Source organism: Crinia signifera, chromosome 8 (genome assembly GCF_055691185.1).
Source record: "Crinia signifera chromosome 8, ASM5569118v1, whole genome shotgun sequence".
Taxonomy (NCBI): Eukaryota; Metazoa; Chordata; class Amphibia; order Anura; family Myobatrachidae; genus Crinia; species Crinia signifera.
In genome coordinates this window covers 34576167-34597674 of record NC_139224.1, presented here as the reverse complement: position 1 = coordinate 34597674, position 21508 = coordinate 34576167, and the positions used below count along the sequence as shown (strand labels likewise).

At 42.8% G+C, this 21508-nt stretch overlaps 1 protein-coding gene across 5 annotated transcripts in view; it reads left to right on the top strand.

Moving 5' to 3' along the window:
- CACNA1I (calcium voltage-gated channel subunit alpha1 I) overlaps positions 1-21508 on the top strand; it is a 694988-nt gene that overhangs the window by 509793 nt on the left and 163687 nt on the right. For all 5 annotated transcript variants that reach the window (XM_083156129.1, XM_083156128.1, XM_083156130.1 and 2 more), the window contains exons 9-10: positions 1888-2194; positions 6638-7023. In XM_083156129.1, the coding sequence (XP_083012255.1) occupies positions 1888-2194; positions 6638-7023 (693 nt within the window). The remainder of the gene's footprint in view (positions 1-1887; positions 2195-6637; positions 7024-21508) is intronic.

Sequence of the window (21508 nt, the reverse complement as noted above, 5' to 3'; positions counted from 1 at the left end):
GGCAGATGGGGAATTGGTATCGGTGAAACGTTCATTGTCATGGCTGTGTCCCCTCCTAATGATGCAAACCCCCTCTGTACTCCCCCAAATTGGCCATATTCATCTCCAATCTAGGAACTCCAACAGAGGGGAAAGTAAAGTCAGTACAAATATGAACCTGTTTGACATGCAGTAGTTAGAGATCTGGGGCCAAATGTAATAGGGGGAGAGTTTCAGAAAGTGAGAGATTTTGGGAGAGTTTTCCCCTTTTTTTAAAGCAGCAATCAATTACACTGCAAAACCAGGTTGATTTTGCCATGTAATTGATTGCTGCTTTAAAAAACATGGGAAAACTCTCCCAAAATCTCTCACTTTATGAAACTCTCACCCTATTACATTTGGCCCCAGATGTACTTCCATTTAGGGAGGTTAATGAGCTTTACAACAGAGGTTCTCAACCTCGTTCCTCAAGGACCCCCCAACAGTGCACGTTTTCCAGGTCACCTTCCAGATACACAGGTGCACTTATTACTCACTGACATATTTTAAAAGATCACAGGTGGAGCTAATGAGTTTACCTGTGATTCTGTGTGTAGACCTGGAAAATGTGCACTGTTGGGGGTCCCTGAGGATCGAGGTTGAGAACCACTGCTTTACAACATGCAAAGTACTAATTTTTTTTAAATTAAATTCTTTGAGTGCCAACGTTGCTGCGAGAGATCCTCAAAATATTCATTAAAATGTCGCCGCTGCTCAAATCAACTTTGCAATGTTTAACTAAATTTTAATGAATTGACTTGGCCGTATTTGTATTTATTTATACTGAAAGAACAGTCGCTGTGAGCGGGGCTGGTATTTTTAGCAGATATTTTGAGGATCGCTCACAGCAATGTTGGCACTCAAAGGGTTTATGGATATGAGGCCTAAATGAGTTTTGTATATACTGGTGTGTGTGTGTGGGGGGGGGGGGGGGGGTAGTTAATTTGACTAATTGATCCCCTGGGGCTTTAAATTGGCTCCTGAGGCAACCCAACGCTGGTACTTATCCAGGATTTTTTTTCTTGACCCACTGAGGTCCCCCCAAAAATCGCAGAAAACTGCCTTGTTTTCATGATGGTGGCCACAATAATCCGTAGCACGTATCCTATGTGTTTTCTCCCCAAAACAGGTCATTTTAATGGCAGTTAAAATGAGCTCTAATTGGATTGCCCCCCCCCCCCCAAATAACAGTCCCATTTTTACCACCTGAATAAATTATCGTGAGCAATTGAATTCCCTCCTCAGTGTATTGTGGGGGGGCGTGGGGCGGCAGACTTGGGAATTCGCCCTTAGAAACGCCCAGTGTTTCATGGGCTTTCCTATGAAAACGCTGGGCGTTCCTATGGAAACCACCAGGTGACGCAGGTGCAGGGGGCAGGCAGCAAACATCACCAGAGGTCAGCTACCCGCCCAGTTCCTGTCGAGTGCGCATGCAAATCTAAGTGACCAGGGAGTCTCCCCCTAGGCAGCGAATGGATGTTTATGTTAAACTCCCATTTGCAGCCCTTTGGACGAATCCACCATGCGAGCGGGCGGACCAGCGAGTGGCGGGCGGCATCTGGGTGACTCGCAGGCTGCGAATTTGCAGCCTTGCAATTAACCAGAATAAGGTCCAGTATGTGAATGTGCACAAAGGCAAGGATTGATGCTTACAGGAGGAGAGAAACAGTTTCTGCATGTTGAACAATTAAAAAGCACCTGCTTTAAGTCATTTGCCGTAATTATTATCATTGTTCCTACTAGAAAAGCAATTAATCTATCCCATCCCTTGAGTTGGGAGATTTACAATGCATGCTGAGATATGAATGTGCCTGGTGTATGCTGAGGTTTCAGAGGGCTCTTGTAATCTCGTTTTTCTTTTTGCTGTAGGTTGGATCGTTCTTCATGATCAATTTGTGCCTGGTTGTTATTGCCACTCAGTTTTCTGAGACCAAGCAAAGGGAACACCAGCTGATGCAGGAGCAGAGGGCTTTGTATTTATCTTCTAGCACCGTAGCTAGTTATGCTGAGCCTGGAGACTGTTATGAGGAGATCTTTCAATATGTGTGCCACATCCTCCGAAAGGCCAAGCGTCGTACAATCGGGCTTTACAATAGTCTTCAGAGCCGGCGGCAGAGTCGTTTCGAGCTCAGCAATGCTAAGCTGGGGATCAATGGCAAAGAACAGCACCATTTGTGTAAGAACCTTGTAACTTTAAAGTGGATCTCTACCTAGATTCACTTAACACATCCTATGTAATAAAAGCCTAACACTGCTCTCCATCTATGTAGTGCTGCTGTTGGCCACTGGAGGGCAGCCAATAGAGCCAAGTGTACACACACACCATGGCCCCCAGAAGCACTGCAACATTTGAAGGGCAGAAATCGGTACAACTTCAGACAGGGGGTGTGGTCACGCCCCCCTTTCCTATCTTTTCAATGTAAAGTTTTGCTGATATTTAAATATCCTCTCTGATCACATGCTGATCAGGGTGCGGTACCTGCCCAATGCTGGTGCCCTCTCCCGCTTCTCCATGCTGCAGTACGGGGCACTGCTGTTTCAAGGGGAACTCTCTGGCTGCTGCTGCTGCTATCACACATGCAGTCGCCTGCGGGGAGGGACTGCAAGTGCAGGCTGAGCCAAGGACCTGGCTCATTCAATCAACGACCTTGAAGAGGTGATAGACAGCGGCTCAGCCAGTCAGGGCTGCATATGGGTGTCGTGTGGCTGCTAATTTGGCCTGAGAGATGCACTGTATGAAACAAAAAATGTAAACATTTAAACCAGATTGTTTGAATTGCAAAAACAAAATTTGGACTGCAAAGGGAAGAGAAGTGATAAATCACTAGAGAAGTGATAAAGTGGCTGGTGATAATACACCAGCCAATCCACCCCCAACTGTCATTTTGCAAATGACAGAGTTGTGGATAGCGCTGACCTCCATTCTGGTAGGGGGGTGCTCCAAACTGCCGCCCTCCAGTGGCCGGCGCCCTAGGCAAATGCCTAAGGCTGCTTAGTAGTGGCCCCGGGTAGTGCATGAAAAACTGACTGTTGGCACACGCCGGCTTAAAAAAACGCAATAAACTCGTGTCAACCTTTTGACTGTTGACCTAGCCATTGTCGACTTAATGCATGTGTTGACCTTCCAACTCTGTCAGACTTAGAAATGTCGACCAATTATATGTGTCCACCTAAGCCACGTCGACCTTCACTGGTCTACCCAATGCATGTCGACCTAATATGTGTAGACCTAACGACCATATACCTAATAAACCTGCCCCTTTGTTCCCCTCCCCATGATATTACAGTAACTAGTAAGGATATTATCGTCTATAATTAGCTATCGGTGGATATGTTTATAAAAGATTCTTCATTCATTTTTGATTGAAGTGATTAATTGCATATGCATATTTGAATACATTCCCGTAAGTGACAGTGATATGTTTAGAATTGCATTGTGACTTGTTATTGTATTTATGTGTATTTGTGCTGTTATATTACATTGTTTTTATAATGAATTAGCATTTTGGCTGATGTATACAGCGCCACCTACTGTTCATTCCTTTTCATAGAATATTTTTTGCCTGTCTCAAAGTTGAACATAATTCAGCCACAATGGCACATTCACTGCATGCACGGAGCTAAGGGGCTGATTCAGAAATTGCCCAGTTGCCCAGTGTTCTCAGGAGTGTGCTGGAGCTGCACTGAGCATGTCTGGTGCTGCAGCATCCGGCTCAGTGCCCTGTAGGAGACAGCCTCATTGACAGGTTACAGGCTCCTGAGGCAGCAATGGGGAGTGTTCCAGAAATGATGTCTGCCCCTATTTCTGGGCATGCCAGAGCCCATAGCTATGCCGCCAGATAAAACTTCACTGGCCCCAGCAGCGCAGTTTTCCAGACATCCTGAGTAACCTGATGGTTGCTCAGAGATCTGATGCTGCAACCAATTTAGTTGGTGAGATTACTAGGGGGCACCAACAAAAATCTTGCCTAGGGCATCAAATTGGTTAGGGCCAGCTCTGGTGGCGTACAGTATGATCCAATGCTCATAATGTGACTTGCAGGCTCTGCCATGGGTAGGGATATTTAGACTTTTGCATCTATTTCTGAATTTATCACTTTATTTATATTGTAGCTGCTTCCAAACTTTCTCAAAGGAGTCAATTCAACACCAACCAACATTAGCACAATGTGGACTTTTGCACATGCATGTCTAGAGGTACCATCAATGCAGCCTATAGCCACACTTACTCACAGCTGTGAGTAATTAATGACCCCGTTGTCTCCCAGCCATTTAGAAATACTGTGTTTGTTGCACAGGTATTAGTATAACGTTTCAGATTAAGGGCCAGAATTATCAAGGGTCAAAAAGTGATCAAATGGAGAGTGACAAACAACCAGCCAATCAGCTCCTTCCTGCCATGTTGCAGGCTGGGTTTGAAAAATGACAGATACAGATGGGGCAGGTCCCATCTTGGCAGGGGATGGTCGATGGCGACGCCAGCCGCCATCCCCCGCCAGCGCCATCTGCATAAGGAGAAGGGGACGCGCGCGCACGAGAGGCGCGCGTGTCCCCTTCCGACGGCGCTTCCAGCCGCTCCCCTGGGTCACCGCCGGCTTGTCGGCGGTAACCCGGGGACCCCGCCGCCTGCCCACACCCCCCGCCAACCCTGTCCGTCTTCCTGAGGTGGAGACGGACAGGGTTCCCATCGCCCCGCCGACGGAGATTGAGATGCGCGTGCGTGTGACACGCACGTGCGTCTCAGTCAGATGGTGAGGCAGGCCGCTGGCTGATCGCCAGTGCTGACGTTCTGGCGATTCGCCAGCAAGGAAGAGGCCTGCCCCATCTGTAGAAGCCGATTGGGGATATGGTCATTAGATCGACATGGGTCTAGGTCGACAGGTCATTAGGTTGACACAAGCATTAGGTCGACATGGGCAAGGTCGAAGTCAAAAGGTCGACATGGAGATTTTCACTGTTTTTTGAGCCAACATGTGCCGACAGGCGGTATTTCATGCCTTACCATCCATTAGAGCATGGTGGGAGAATAAAATTGTGTGTTGAGCAAAGCGAGGCACCGTGCCTGAAGCATGCAAGGGGACACGGTGCTACGTTTCAGTGTCCATGTCGACACTGTTGACAATCGGGTCAAAAAACAGTGAAAAACCCCATGTCGACCTTTTGACTGGTGACCTTGCCCATGTCAACCTAATGATTATGTCGACCTAATGATTGTGTCGACCTAGACCCATGTCAACATATTTGAATGTCAACCTAATGGTGTCGACCCAGTGCTTGTCGACCAACATCTTGTAGACCTAATGATCCATACCCGCTGATTGGCTGGCTGCTTATCACTCCCCACTTTATCACTTTTTGAAGCTTCCTACATCTGTCCCTGAGTGAGATAAAGTGTTGCACAATGCATGGTTCTGCTTCTTTTGTGTCGGCATTGTCTTTGCCCTGACAAACAAGCTAACCCCCCATGTGGAGATAGGTGTACAGTACGTATGTGGGATCATCTACATGTCTAATTACATTTCCTTGGCCTGGGGTTAGGGGAAAGAATCTGTAGATGGGTAGGGAACTGGCTCTGTAATAGAGAGCAGAGAGTGGTTGTGAACAGTGCCGTATCAGATATGATACCAGTACTAAGTGGAGTGCCACAGGGTTCGGTACTTGGGCCCACTTTATTTAACATATTTGTTATCGATATTGGGCTGGGATTACTCAGCAATGTATCCATCTTTGCGGACGATACAAAACTGAGTAGAATTATTAGATCAACCGAGGATGTCTCCGCGCTTCAGAATGATCCTAATAAACTAGATGAGCAAAAAAGTGGAAGATGAGGTTCAAAGTGGATAAATGGAAGGTTATGCACCTTGGGAGACATAACCAGTGTGCTAGTTATAACCTAAGCGGGGAGGCACTGGGTAATTGAGTTCCCTTAGAAGGAAAACATTTTTCACAGTAAGGGCAACCAAACTATGGAACTCTCTTCCTGGAGAAGTGGTATCGGCAGGCACAATAAATACGTTTAAAATAAAGTTGGACAAACATTTATTGGTTAAAAACATCCAGGGGTACAAATAACAATCATAATCTGTCTTTAAACCTATCAGAATACACTACATATAACAAGGGATAAGCTATTAAAACCTAGGTTGAACTCGATGGATGCAAGTCTTTATTCAGCCTATGTAACTACGGATTCAGTATTAAATCCCGGCGGTCGGGATCCCGGCATTCAGAATCCCGATGCTGGAATCCCGATCGCCGAAATACCGACAAGGGGGGGGCGTGGATCGCACCCCCTTGCGGGCTCGCTGCGCTCGCCACACAGCGGGCCCGGTGCCTCGCTACGCTCGGCACACTAATTTATTCTCCCTCCGGGGTAGTCGTGGACACCCCCGGAGGGAGAAAGTGTCGCGATTTCGGCGATCGGGATTCCAGCGTCGGGATTCCGACCGCCGGGATTTACACTGCATCCCGTAACTACTATGTAACTATAAAGCTTCTGTCTTCTAACAATGGGTAAACTTGCATGTTAGTAAATATGTCAAATGAGTTATGGACAGCTGCATAAATACCTACATTTCCATATGATGCTCAAAAGTATCTATTTATTTTGTCTTAGGGGTATGTCAAAAGCACAGCCAACTGGATTATACCCCCCATGCTATTGTGCAGCCCATTGCAATGACGCTTACATCTGACCCTTCAAACTGTCCTCAATGTACCAAAGTTAAATGGGATGATGGGCGAAAGCATTCTGCCCCAGACAGCACAAAGTCCAGTCAAGAGGGGAGCCAGGAACAAGCCAGCGAGAAGGGCAGCGGTGACAGCACATCTGAGCTTGACAAAGAGGAAGAGGAAGATGGTGATGAAGGCCTATGTGAAAAAATCTGCGTACAAATCCGTGTGAAACTCAGAGGCATAGTGGACAGCAAGTACTTCAACCGTGGGATCATGATAGCTATTCTTGTGAACACAATCAGTATGGGTATTGAGCACCATGAACAAGTGAGTCATACAAACTTGCCTGCATGTTAGATTAATAAAGTTTATTGAAATGCAATATTGTGTTATTAAATATTGAGCATTTAAATCTAATATCCATTTCATATGATGGGGCTGTGGGGGTTCAGAACAAAGGCTTAGAGCTGATCTGCCAACTTCCTGATGTGGCTATATTTATATGTACAGTATAGCATTTTCTAATTGATTTAATGAAGCAATTAAGAGATACTGTATGATGGGCTCTATAGGCAGGTGGCTGAGGAAATGATGTGTGTAATCTGATTTAAATCTGTTTTGTTTGTACCAAAGTGTTTTTTGGCACTTTAAAGAGTCTTTAGGTTCTGTTTAAGCATAACTAATCCCCTTAATAGTGGGAGCTGTAATGTAGAGAGCTGCAGGATGTACAAGTCAGCAGCAGATTGTTCTGTAGGATCAAGACAAATTTCACCAAAGCGATCATTTGTTTCCATTGTAGCGTTGATGTGAGGTAAGGAAAGTGTGCCTAACCATTATATGTGTATTGAAGCTGATTGTTTGAGTCACCGTTTGTTGGTACGAAAATTATGACAAACACTGGAGCTATAATTTCCATTGTTCGCTGCTACATTATTGTCTCAGTATGATATTATTTATGCTGCAAATAGCACAAGGTTTTGTGTTTGAAAATAAGTACAATGAATTTCCCTGGTTAATAATTTCCTTCTGGTGGCAGAATACAGGAATGGTTAAGCTGTCATAAAACACTTGTATCTGTATCTGATATGAGAATAAAACACAGTTTAATTGAATCCACTGTCACTGTGTCACACCTGGAGTCGACCTTGAGGTCCAGCCAGGGGTGCCAAGAGTGGGGGAGGGGTACTAATAACTTGATCTGACAGTGGGGCCCAGTGGGGGCCCTGGTCCTCCCCCTTGGAAGCAGGAGCTTCAACATCTCTTCTCAACCCAGCACATGCTGCGGTGTGTTGCGGTGCTGTGTGGCCAGGGAGACATTTAAAGTACTAATTTTTCTGTATTTTATTTTAACGGTACATGGCCATGCCTCCCATGATTGGGCCATGCCCCCAGCAAAATACCTGGTCCCAGTCAGGCTCTCTACTGTCCTGGGTTTAGCCTGAGACCCGACAGCAGGTTGTACAACCGTTGCATAAGGCAATTTTTTGTTCCTTCCTCATTAATGCAAATATCATGTTTTGACAATTTTTGTGAATGAGATTATTACAGTGAACAGAATAATTCACTCAGACTTGATTAATAGAATCCTAAAAACATTTACTTTCGGAGATACTTTAGAAAAGGATCGAAACCTAATTTGACAGAATAATTCCTAGTCCCTGTGCTTTGCCAATTTGTATTGAAAAATTACCGGTTTGCCACATAGATTCAGTCAAATGTAGCCTTAATTGAGTGCCAATGAGTCTGTGAGAGATGCTCAAAATATCAACTAAAAATGGCAATTGATTGATGTTTAGTGTGTATGACCTTTTTGGCAAATATCTCCACCCTTGTTGTTCTATCCATTTGGATTTTCTTGTATTATCTTGAGTGTTTTACAATTACCCAGCATTATGGGGCCCTACAAATCAAAAATAATAATTGTATTTGTGTTCAATATAGCAGCAGTCACAAACATATTTTGTTATCATATACATGGACGTTTCCCTGATTTTCTGACCTGGCCACACCTGCTGGATCAGCCGATCATCAGCAATTAATGATGGGTGATCTGTCAGGGAATGAGAAATTCTGCATTTTAAAAATCCCTTATTTGCCAATCCTGGCCATTTTGGGTTGGAATAGAGATTGTGAATCGAGATTTTTAAACATGTTTTAATCATCAGGTGCCCATACACAGTGTGATTAACTCTGTGCTTTTAGTACTAGATTGCATTGTATCTAGTACAAAAAGCATACAATGTGCTACAGCACCGTGCTTTTTAAACTAGATACAGTATGATGCAATCTAGTACTAAAAGCACAGGCTGCACAGACTTTCTGTGCAGTGCAATGGGAGCACGGATCGAATCACACCTGAAAAAGGCACCGTGTATGGGGCACCTTTAAAGAAGTATAATATTCCTGTTCACCCAGCTGTCAAGGGGGTTCGTGTGTGTATGTAAAGGTGGCCATACACACGCAGATTTATCTTCAGATCTGGATGGTTGGAACAAAAACTTGGTTATGGATGAGAGCATATGACAGTTGACCATTTGCTTGGAAATGCTGGAAAACTGACAAACTGTCACTCATCCATAACCATGTTTTTGTTCCAACCAGCCAGATCTGAAGATAAATCTTACTAGTGTATGGGCACCTTAAGAGTAAAGCCATATTCAAGGTCACAAGAAAAGTCTCCTTTCAGCACCACGGACAGCGGTTGCCAATGAACTGAACTCTATTGTTTAACAAGGGTTGTTTGTCATTTGCTTCTGTCTGCATGCCGTATATATTTAGATCTCAGCATTTTCTATTGACTTTCTACAGTGTGGTTACGGAAACACATTGAGAAATTTAATTATATATGTCTATGTAAATGCAGCAACTTAACCTATATTGCTGGCAACAGCAGCATGTAGGATTGTGGATTGTGACATGTTTATAGACGGTTTCTTATGCAGTTTTACAATGGTTTATGACCCACAATGGATTCCGCATTACTGTGTTTTATTTATGGGAGATTTTATGTATGTCTCTTGGATAATTAAAATCTCAAATAAAAAATGCATACTGGAATGAGTTTAGAAAATATAAAAATGAATGGTATTTAAAGTGGTATCCGGATGGCTGACAACGTCTAGATTGACAGTGAATAGGTTGGTAACATATGGTCGATATACTGTACACATGGTTGACAGAATTCTGACGCAATAAATATGTCGACACATGACAAATTAGAAGTATTTATATGGGGGGGGGATTTTTTTTTTCCTTTTCATATTTCCCCATCCATGTGGATTCTAACTGGGAATTATGCCTAGCGTAGCAGTAGCGGAGTGAGCCCTGTGATGGGACGCGGTGCACTAATTGAGGGTCCAGTTCCTCAAATGTCAACAGTGACACCAAAAAACTTGAAATACTTATGTAGAACTTTTCATGTGTTGACGTTTTCCATGTCTACCTTTGTGTGTGTTGACCTTTTTCCAATGTTGACCTTGTGCAGTGTTGACCTTGTGCATGTACTTTAGACCTGAATAAGTGCCACTTAAAATAAAATTGGGCACTAAAACGTTGCCATATTTAAAGCCGGCGGTTGCTCCCTGTTAATATGTCCTCTGGAGAGCTACTTTTCTCAGAATGCTGCTTTTCTGTGGTCACCTGATGAGGGCGCCCGTTTGTATATTCTCCCTGTACTTGCGTGGGTTTACTCTGGGTACTCTGGTTTCCTCCAACAATCCAAGAAATATACTGGTAGGTCAATTGCCTTCCAACAAAAATTAACCCTAGAATGTCTGTGTGTGCGTGTACATGTGGTAGGGAATATAGATTGTAAGCTCCACTGGGGCAGAGACTGATGTAAATGTTCAACTGTCCTCTGTAAACCACTGTGGAATAAGTGTGTGCGCTATATAAGAAACTGTTAATAAATAATAATAAACAAATAGTTATTATGAATAAAAATGTTTTCTTAGCAATTTTTACACTCATTTTGACAATTTCCCTTGGCACTCAAAGGGTTGATTTTGCCATGTAATTGGTTGCCGCTTTTAAAAAAATGGGAAACCGCTCCCAAAATCTCTCACTTTCTGAATCTCACGCTCTTTTACATTTGCCCTCTATTGTCAACCTCATTAATCACTAATATGTAAACCTTTCTTTTCCTAAATACTACAGTAGCAGATCTTGTGCAATGAAAAAGCTCAGAACTGTTACACTAACATATAAATGTATTAATATATTTACTGTGTGTCACCATTGCTTCTCCTTATTACACATCAGTCTGTACCCTGACTCACTTCTAGGAACATATGTCATGTATAATTCATTCTGTAACTCCATTATCACTAGACCATACTATAAGTGTCTGCAGTGATTAAAATAATGTAATTGTGAATCAATCGAAAAATATAATTTATAAAAATATTTTCATTGTATGATGTGGCTAATTGCTGTACTTATCATCTACATTTCATGCTAAAGCCCAGTGCCAAGTGCTCATTGGTGGTGTACTATAACCACATCAGTGGATACAAATAGAATATATTGGTTTTTCATATCATTCTTCATTCTTCTTACAGAAAGCAGACTTTTTCGAAATGTTTTGCACACTTGTTTCTATAAGCAATAATTTTTGGAGCAAAAAACGTAATATAATTAATGAAATCAGAAACATATAAGTCCCAGCAATATTCTGGGCCAACATGGAGTCATGCTTACAATGAGAGCTATTGAGACCTGTTCGCTGTTCTGCAAAATTGCAGACCCCTTCGATCGGATAACCTCCACCCCCCCAATGTGAAATCCCGCCCTGTGCAAGGCTGCGAATAGATTGTGAAAATCATGCCAATAGCTGCAAATCCATTCGCAACTCACAATCAAATTATTTTTCCAATCTGTGTAGTCTGTGCGTAACCAAGAACCTTCTCTGCTGGTGCGATAGAATCAGGCCGATCAAGGTCTGGAGCTGACGTCACACGCCTTCCCCACAAACACTTGGACATGCCTGCATTTTCCCTGGCACTTCCAGATCACGGTCGGTTACCACCCACAAATGGTCACTTCCTGTCAATTAACTGGTGCTCTGCTTGCAAATAGAGTAATCGCTGATTCTGTTTGGCCTCTTGCATCCGTATGCATGTACAGTTGATCGATAATCGATCAACGTGCGAATTCACACAACTGCGATTTGATCTGAAAAACCCCAAGTGGTGGCAGGTAAAATTGCTAAAAAATTTAAAAAATGTCCACCTCTAAGCTCTTTTTGAGGCCTGATGCTCTTTTTGAGCTCTGCTATGACCCTTCCCCTGAAAATAAGCTCCTGTGATGCCCCTTTTAAAGGCCCTACTGTGGACCCTTATCCACCTCTTGGGCCTGTCGGTGTTCTTGACCTGTGAAACGCATCATTTTTCAGCCTTCTTGGATTATGAAAGCAGCATTAAAGGTCTGAAAGGAACTTTGAGATCTCGGTGATCAATCTTTTATGATTTTAGATAAAAGCACATTAACATCTAAAGAGCTGGCGTAAAAATCTTTTCACATGATTCATCTTTGTTTCGATATTTAAAAGAACTTCAATTAATCCTGGAGGTCACTTTCCTTAGATATTGGTCACAATACTTTATCCTAAGAATGAAATTACTGTCAGTGTGTGCGTAAGGGGAATGGGGCTGTGGTTGGGAATGGGTTTATAGATTTTGGTCTGAATATTAAACAATGGAACATTAATCACCAGTATGTTAGGACTTATTTTAATTATTTGAGTATTTTGGTAGATTATATTTGCGGGTCTTGCCATCATTTGCACCAGGAATGCATCTGAATGTATCTCTTGGTGGATAAGCAGATCCTACACCAGAACTGATCTGGTGTAGAGCAGACATCCGCTCTATACCAATAGTTTCAGAAAAGGTTCCTCAAAACACCCGAAATGCGCATGAATGACGTTTGTGACCAATAGAATAATAAAATTTCACCAAAACCACCCTGTTAAGTGAACATCCCTATATTAAGTATAAAGTATTTCTGTGATGCACTATGAAAAGTTTGCTGATCCATATTAGTGCCAAATGCTGCTCAAAAAATGAATGAATATGGCCAAGCCACTTACACAGAAGTATTAGAGTGCACTAATACCACTAATATGCCTAAGAGGTTAAAGGAATTTTACATTTAAGTAAGCCTGCGGAGTGACTCTCATTCACGTATCTATATATATATATATATATATATATATATATATATATATATATATATATATATATATATATACAGATGGAGCAGCTCTCATTTGAGCTGCTCCTGGTGATTCTATCTCCATTTGCCACCCGCGGCCAGAAGGGGGCGCACGTGCACAAGCCGCTTGCATACCTTGTTCTGTCAGAGGCTGAAGCAGCCCTCCACCCAGCTCGGGTGTGGTATGGGGTTCCGACAGTCGGGATCTCGACAGTCATTAGCCCGACGTCGGGATCCCAACTGCCCAGACTCAGATAGCATGGCGAGCGCAACAAAGCCCCTTGCGGGCTCACTGCGCTCGCCACGCTGCGGGTAGCGAGCCACCTATTCTATTCTCCCTCTATGGGGGTCGTGGACCCCCACAAGGGAAAATAGCGGGTGGCCGTCGGGCCCCCGGCTGTCAGCGTTTTGACAATCGGGATCCCGACGTCGGGTAAATGACTTTCGGGTTCCCGACTGTCGGGACCGTGTCCGGCACCCACCCGGCTCTGCCCCTCTGCCTGCTCTGCCCCCAGCTCCCCCTGATCCCCTGCCCATCTCCCTGAAGTGGAGACGGGCAGGGAAGCTGCTCCCGGCTGCCTTACTGATGCCTGTATCATTGGTGAAGACAGACACCATTTTTACAATTGTGTTCAAATAAAACTACCATTTTTATGGTCTGAATTCTATGTGTCATGTAGATTATTGATTAATTTATATGTGCATTGCTATCTATCTATCTATCTATCTATCTATCTATATATATATATATATATATATATATATATCACATCAATTGTTGCTATTCATCTTAACAGGTACTGTGATTCCAGAGAGCCCTGATAGATCGGCTTCAGGAGTACCAGTGTCATGTAAGAGCGAACAATACTGGTTCCTGCAAGTGTATTTGGAGAACTGCTACAGAACACTTCGGCTGGTATTGATGTCCAGTAAATCATTAATACGGGTCATCAATGCTTGTAAGGCACAAGATATTGTACCTGCCAAACTTAATGCCAAGTGTATTAACAGCTATATTTTATAATATTTTTCTCTAACATGTAAAGGAAGCACCTACCACGGAAGACCATGAGGACATTGAAGTGCCATTAGAGGAAACCATGGTGCAGGGGACTGAGCTGCAAATGATACAAACTTGGTCCTAACCTGCTGTTCCTGTGCCCTCACCCTCTGGCAAGCCCTCAAGGTGATTGGGAACGGACAGGTGCATGGCACCAGTAGCTATGCACATTTGACTGGCCTTTATGCCATAAAGTAGGTTGCCCATGGATACTGAATCTGATGGAGCAGAGACCTCACCTTTTGCAGCCCCCAGTGCTCAAACCACTTGGAGACAGACATGGGAGAAAAAGATTTTGTAAAATGAAATGTTTTGATGGCTTGTATTTGTGGCCCAAAATGTTGTTCTATAAAATTGTTACATTTAAGTGCACCAATAAATGAATCTTGGTTAACAATCTTCTGGGTATACTGTATGGCATTGAAGCTAATTAACACCGAGATGGAAGTATATCTACAGTGGTTGAAATTACATATGAGCATCACGTAAAAATATTGACACAACGGGTGAGATTTAATAGGATGAGAGATTCAGAAAGTGAGAGATTTGGGAAGAAATCTCCTGTTTTTTTAAGCAGCAATCATTAACACTGCAAAACCAGTTTGATTTTGAAGTGTAAATGATTGCCGCTTTAAAAAACCTGGAGATTTCTTCCCAAATCTCTCACTTTCTGAATCTCTCATCCTATTAAATCTCACCCTGCATATGCAAATGAGTGTATATGATATATGACTATATGACTATGTGGTTATTATTTATATATATAAGATTCTACCATTTAAAAAAATGAAGTACGGTATCTAGAATTTGCTGGAGGTCTATAGTTGCCTAGTGTTACCCAAAGGAGATCACTACTGTGCATTATATTAGCAGAACGTATGTTATGGGGGTTGAATAACTTAACCAGTAATTGTATTTATGTGCACTTAGAATAACAGGATATGAGACAACACAGGATTAATGCAGCATTATTTAGGAACAGTATCTTGCAGGTCCCGCCATGAGAGGGTATCTAAGGGTTGCCTCCCGTGTCTGGGTTTTGCCCCTAAGATGATTTTTGGTCAAAAAAGATGCCCGGCGCTAGCAAAGTCTCACAGGATCTGGCATGCAGCAGCTTTGGCATATTCAGGGCCGCCAAGAGGACGTCAGGGCTGCGTAAAAATTGAGGAGGCGTGGTCACAGTGAGGGAGTGGGGCATCAGGGGCGGGGCTACACTTCCGTGAAAAAAAAATAATATATATATATATATATATATATATATATGAGAGGAAGAGGGATGACAGGCTACCACTACAGCTGGGGAGAGAGGCTCTGCTGCTGCGGCAGCCTGACCTCCATACAACCTATACTCCATACTCCCTGCAACGGGGGTGAGCACCTCCCCCGGGCTCCTCCAATAGACCTGGGCCTGGTTAACAAAGTACCCACTCCCCCCTTCTCTACGGCATTAGTCATATGTATAATGAGTGCATTGTGTGGTGCACATGGGTCCCCGGGGGCAATTCTTACCCTTTGAAGTCCTGCATCACAGCACTGCAGAATTCACTGGGAAAATCGCACTGCAGACATTTTCAGTGTGTTTCGCGCATGAGTGGTTGGAAAATAACTGATAAAATTGCAGCTGCTAAATTTTCCTGCACATGTGCTTTAGACTCTGAGGCAGTACTAGGGTTCCCTAGTGACCTTAGTGCCCACAGTCAAGAGCGTTGCTGGCCCAGAAGAAGACTGTACATGGGCCTTTCCCTTGCTTGAGATGTCCCGGACTGCAGCAAAGATGTATGAGGACGCATCTGTACAGTATATTGCTTTCTCTTGATTTTGAACATGGTATATACATGGTCAACTGATTTCTAGGATGCATTATTTTCCCATTTAGAACTAAAATCCTAATAAAGGATTTATCATAATGAGTTTTTGTTTAATTTAATTTAAAGCTTAATTACAGATAGAGCCTTCCTCATCTAGCCCTTTAATAGGACTGAGTGAGTAATGGGATTATTCTGCTAATCGCCTACTGTATTGTTCTATGTGTTGTATTGCTGCTGAGAACAATAGGATAGCCATTGTGAGCCAAGACCTAAGGAAGGTCTGTATATAACTTTGGCACCTCTGTGTCACTTGGGTGACCTGCTCTTAATGGTGTTATATTATACAGTGAGAAATGTTTTTCTTTTTCTATAAAAAACAAAGTCTCATTTTATTTACCTGGTTTGAATATAATTTTGAGTTATAATTTTTTTACATGTAATGTAATCTTCTATATCTGTAATTACACAATAAGCAAACAAAGGGGCTCTGATGCAAATTAACTTGGGCAGGTTTTTGTAAGTTCTGACATGAACAGTATAATATAAAGGACTCTGAATCACCATTATAGGGGCCTATTAAATAAAATATGGTTTTGGTGATCTCTGCAAATTTATGGGGGTGGGGCAATTACACATTGCAAAAGTTACCAGGATAGGGATCTCTAGGATCCCTCTCCAGGACTGGCCGCCCAAACATACTCAGTAGCATAGCCCCTGAAGAAGCACTTTTCTTTTACAAATGGCAGGACTATCAGCAAAACATAAGATTGCAATTCAATAATCATTGATAAGAATTTTTAACTATGTGGTAAAAAACCTGATTATAAAATAAATATGTCCTATAAAGCACTGGTGTTTCATATCTGGAACAGGGTGCAGAACCGGGGCAAGAGAATATTTTGGCACACACCCTACACTGTTCTGATCTTGGATGGCAGCCCAGAGTGGAGACATGGGCCCTTATTCTGGTTAACCCACAAAGGCAAATTCCTTCTCAAATGGACAAAACCATGTGCACTGCAGGGGGGGGGGGGGGGGGGCAGATGTAACATATGCAGAGAGATTTAGATTTGGGTGAATTATTTCTGTGCAGGGTAAATACTGACAGCTTTATTTTTACACTGCAATATAGATCTCACTTTGAAGTAAAACCCCACCCAAATCTAATTCTCTCTGCACATGTTATACCTGCTCCACCTGCAGTGCACATGGTTTTATCCATTTGAGAAGGAATTTGCCTTTGCGAGTGAACCAGAATAACCCCCATGGTGAGAAGACTGAAAATGTGCCACTGATTCCTCAATATTAGCATTAATACATATTTACATACCTCCCCAAATTTGAATAGGAGGCAGGAGGGATGTCTCAATATTTGGGGGTGTGACCTAGTGTCTAGGGCAGGGCTGGGCAATTGCGGCCCTCCAGATGTTGATGAACTACACATCCCAGCATGCCTTGCATCAGTTTCAGGATGGCCACATAGCTAAACTAATGCAAAGCATCCTGGGATGTGTAGTTCATCAACATCTGGAGGGCCGCAATTGCCCAGCCCTGGTCTAGGGGGTGTGGCCTATGATCGCTGTTCTTCCATGAGGTCCCACCCCAATTTTCGCTGCTGGGGGGGGGCATGCTTTCAGATCTCTGAGCTGCTGGCCATGCCACCCCGCAGTGGCGGGCAGGAGAACTCCCAACTGCCCCCACACCGCGGGAGTCTGCTGACCTTGGATGGGATGCAGGACAGTCCCCAAAAAATCGGGACTGTCCCACAAAAATCAGGACAGTTGGGAGGTATGATACTACTGTAGACCCCATTTCATGAAACCACACTTTCCTACTTTTTAGTGCTCTTCTCCAGAAAAAGACCAGAAAGGAGAAACTGATCTGCATTTCTGGGGGTGGGGCAGATGCTGATGTTATTAAGCCCTGCCCCATCACAGCCAAATACTTTGATTTGTGGCTCTACAGAGAAGGGGTGGGTCTAATGTGATGCAAAATAATGCAATCTGCATAATTTTAGCACCGCCCCTTCCCAAATTGCTGCGAATGGCAGCATTGAACTATGTGGTGAAGGACAATTCTGGGCCATGATCAGGAGGTCCAGGAGCCTTAGGAATATGTGGGGTACATGGCCACCTTTATGTGGGGCCCGGAGGCGGACCCAATTTTCGTGAGTCTCCAGGCCATTCCGCGAGGGTAGGCAAGAATGAGACAGTATTTGTTTAATAATAGATGAATGGTGGTAAAATTATAGTTATTTTAAGGATCTAGTTATTTGTTTTGAAATCCTAACTCTGCAGAGTAAGGCCATCTTCTTATTAAGGTCAGCTTATGTGCACAGGGTGCAATTTGCATACTGCCTGCTAGGAAAGAACATAAAATTGTTTTCATAGAAAGTAATAAACATATCACAGCTTGGGAGCATTTACTGACATCATTTCATCTCTGATTATCACATTGGTGGTTGAATCAACATGAATTTCCACAGGAAAAGTATTTTTGTCTCCTGCTAGTTTTTTGGCTCTAATAACAGAATACTGCCCATTCCCAGCTGGACAAAACAGCAGCCCTGTGTCTGGGCGGCGCAAGTCAAGTCCACAAGTGGTTTTACATATACCAAGAAAATGAATAAATTGAGTGAGCTTTCAATGGCCTCTTAGGGGTACATTTACATTTAAAGCTTTTAAAAATGAAAATAGGTGATGTTGTCTATAGGAACCAATCAGAAAATGTATATAATATCTCTATTACATCCTTAAAAATGATAGGCAGAATCTGTTTGGTTGCTATGGACAACATCACCTCATTTCGGGGGGTGATTCACGTGGTTCGGTAAGCAAAGTACATTCTCTGCTTACCGAGCGGTTAGACGCCGCCCGCTGGCGAAGGCGAATAGTTGGCGACCACCAAATGATTGTTCCACCCGTCCACAAATAAAAGTCAGTCTAGGATGCCTTTTATTTACAAGAGCCTGGACGAAGATGGGAGGGGCAGCTGACATCATGTGACATCAGCCGCCAAACCCAGAGCAGGCATGGGCTCGCCTGTGTCCCCAGGGGATCACCCAGCATTTTTATGGTTCTCCTGCTCTGGGCCGATGTCTGCCCCCACCGCCTGCCCCCCTCCCTCACCTACTTGTGTAAAAGCCTTGGCGCGTATCACAAGGTGTTCACACTGTGGGTCTGCACATGTGTACTTTCCCTGATACACATGTGCAGACCTGCAACATTGGTCTCCAGACCAAATTTGGCTAAACCTGAGCCAACCTGAATCACCCCCTTCATTTTTAGAAGCTTTATTAAATTTACCCTTTTTGAATTAAGATCATTGAGGAAAGTTGAAAAGAGATGTGTTTAAACCAAAACCATCTCAGGTTCTGAGCTAATAAGGACTAATTAGTTATTTTACTTACTCTTTGGTTCATGTAAGCCAGTTTCCCATTCATAGTGGAAAGCTGGGGTTTGTCCCTGTAAACCAAATGTATCATTCATCTATGAATAAGAACTAGAATAGGGTTAGGTATTCATGTCTGTGATATTTAGAACAGTTAAAGGACACTTGGCAGTATGTTTTTTATCACAATTATCATTCCCAGCCACTACATTATTAACATTGGAAAAATAGTAAATTAGTTGCCAGGGATATAAGTCAATTTTGATTAATTTTGTGCTCCTGATCATTTTTCAATTGGCTCTAAGTGTCTCAAAGCGGGACTACCAGTTACCTTATAATAAATAAATCAAATTATTGTTAGAGTTTAAAGATGGCAGTTGTTAAAAAAGCAAAACTAAGTCCATTCTGTTATGTACTCCCAGGTCCCATTGTCGCTTTAGATTGCCACTATCGGTAAATTGGCTCCAGGTTTCGAATAAATGATATATTATACAATTCTATTATTTTCTCCATTTGAAGTATCTAACTAGTCTAGGCCACTTCACTTAAGAGATTCAACTTAGTTTTGCTTTTTTTAACTACCTTCTTTCAACAATAACAAGAATTTGTTTTATTTGTGATAACGTAGCTGGTAGCCACATTTGAGACACATAGCACTTTCATAGCTCCTTACTAATGGTGGGAGGATATATATGCATATCTCAAATACTAGAACCAATTGAAAAATAAGCATGGCCTATTCATGACCAGTAGAACAAAATGAATCGAAATCAAGATTTAAATCCCCGGCAACAGATTGTCTGTTCCCCAATATAATATTTGCCACTTGGATTGATTGGACATCATGAGGCAAGAGGTTGAAAAAAGTAAAATTTATATAGAGTTTCATAAATGCCAGTAATGTAGCTAGTGTGTTGTTACATTTTGCAAGGCTTAAATTAGAGGAAGACACAATAGAGGACCACGGTTTTAGACGGTATAAAAAAATAGCTGTCGATTTTAACCCTATGCACAAGATCATTTGATTTGCAAGTTACCCGTACAATATGGGTTTTAGTAAATAAGGAACTTATCCAAAAGCCGGATCATTATGTGTTTGCCTGTTACTCATCCTGACTGTGCCGCCTTCCACATGCTGCTCTCTGGCAGACTTTCCTCTTATCTCCACCTCTCCGCTTGTCTCTGCCACTGCACATTCCATCTCGGTGGGATTGCTGTGACAGGTGATTAATAGCCTATTAGGACCAAATTACCAGATGAATGTTAGGCTTGGAAAATGTGACAGAAAAAGTGACAGGAGCAATAGTAAACTCAACACCTATGAATCCAGGAAAACAAATGCAACCATTTATAAAATAATAGTCATTGATTTAGCTAAAAGGTTTTTCATGATATCTAATGAGTTAGGAAGCTGGCAATTAAAGCTGAAAGCAGGAAGACCCAGAAAGTAACATGTAGTATAAGGCTTTGTAAACACTGAGATTGGAAATTGCTTGTCACAGGATTTTAAACTTCTCTCCACTCCTTTGCATTCCATGTTGTGTAAAGGATTATTAGAAGAACATCCTGTAAACCTGTATCCCTAATTACTTCCTACTAATAAGTGGTGTCATTATAATTATAGCCCCCCCCCCCCATGACAATTTCCACAATCCTTCAGCACTGTACCTTCTTTGTGTTAAGGGGTGCCACGCACATCCTGCTCATTGTCAGGGTATCCCCCCCCCCCCCCCCATGATCTATCACTCCTGAACCCATTCAAAATGTCCCTCCCAAAAAGACTGCAATCACCTTTAGTATCCTCAATAACTGTTTTCTCTGAGGTGGTGGCCATTTTGAGAGGGACATTTGCAATGGGGGCAGGTGCACCGGGAACATAGAAATGTATCTTCAGGTCCCGGCTGGGATGTAGCAAAAGTCCCTGCAGACTCCCAGCGCCAACAGCTACACAGCGCCTCCAAGCCACTGTGGGATCTGTAGGGGCTATTGCTATGCCACTGAGTTAAATATATTTTGCTAGAACAATGTAACACTTTTCTGAAAATGCAATATATACATGTACTTGAGAGTCAAGATGGCAGTAGGAGCCCAAATGTTTGCACCAGACAATTAGAGAAGTTGGGTAAAATGAGATGGGACATGGGGCATTCTTGGGTACTTATATGTTAGTTGGGCGCCCACTAGGCTATTTGCTTATGCCAACTAAAATATAAGTACCCAGTCTTGGTATGTGATTTTATTTTTCAGAAGATCGGATATTTAAATTAGGTATTTAGATGAGATAACTGGGAGGATAGAGAGCATTTAGATATTTTCCCTGTTCTCCTTGGAAGCACGACAT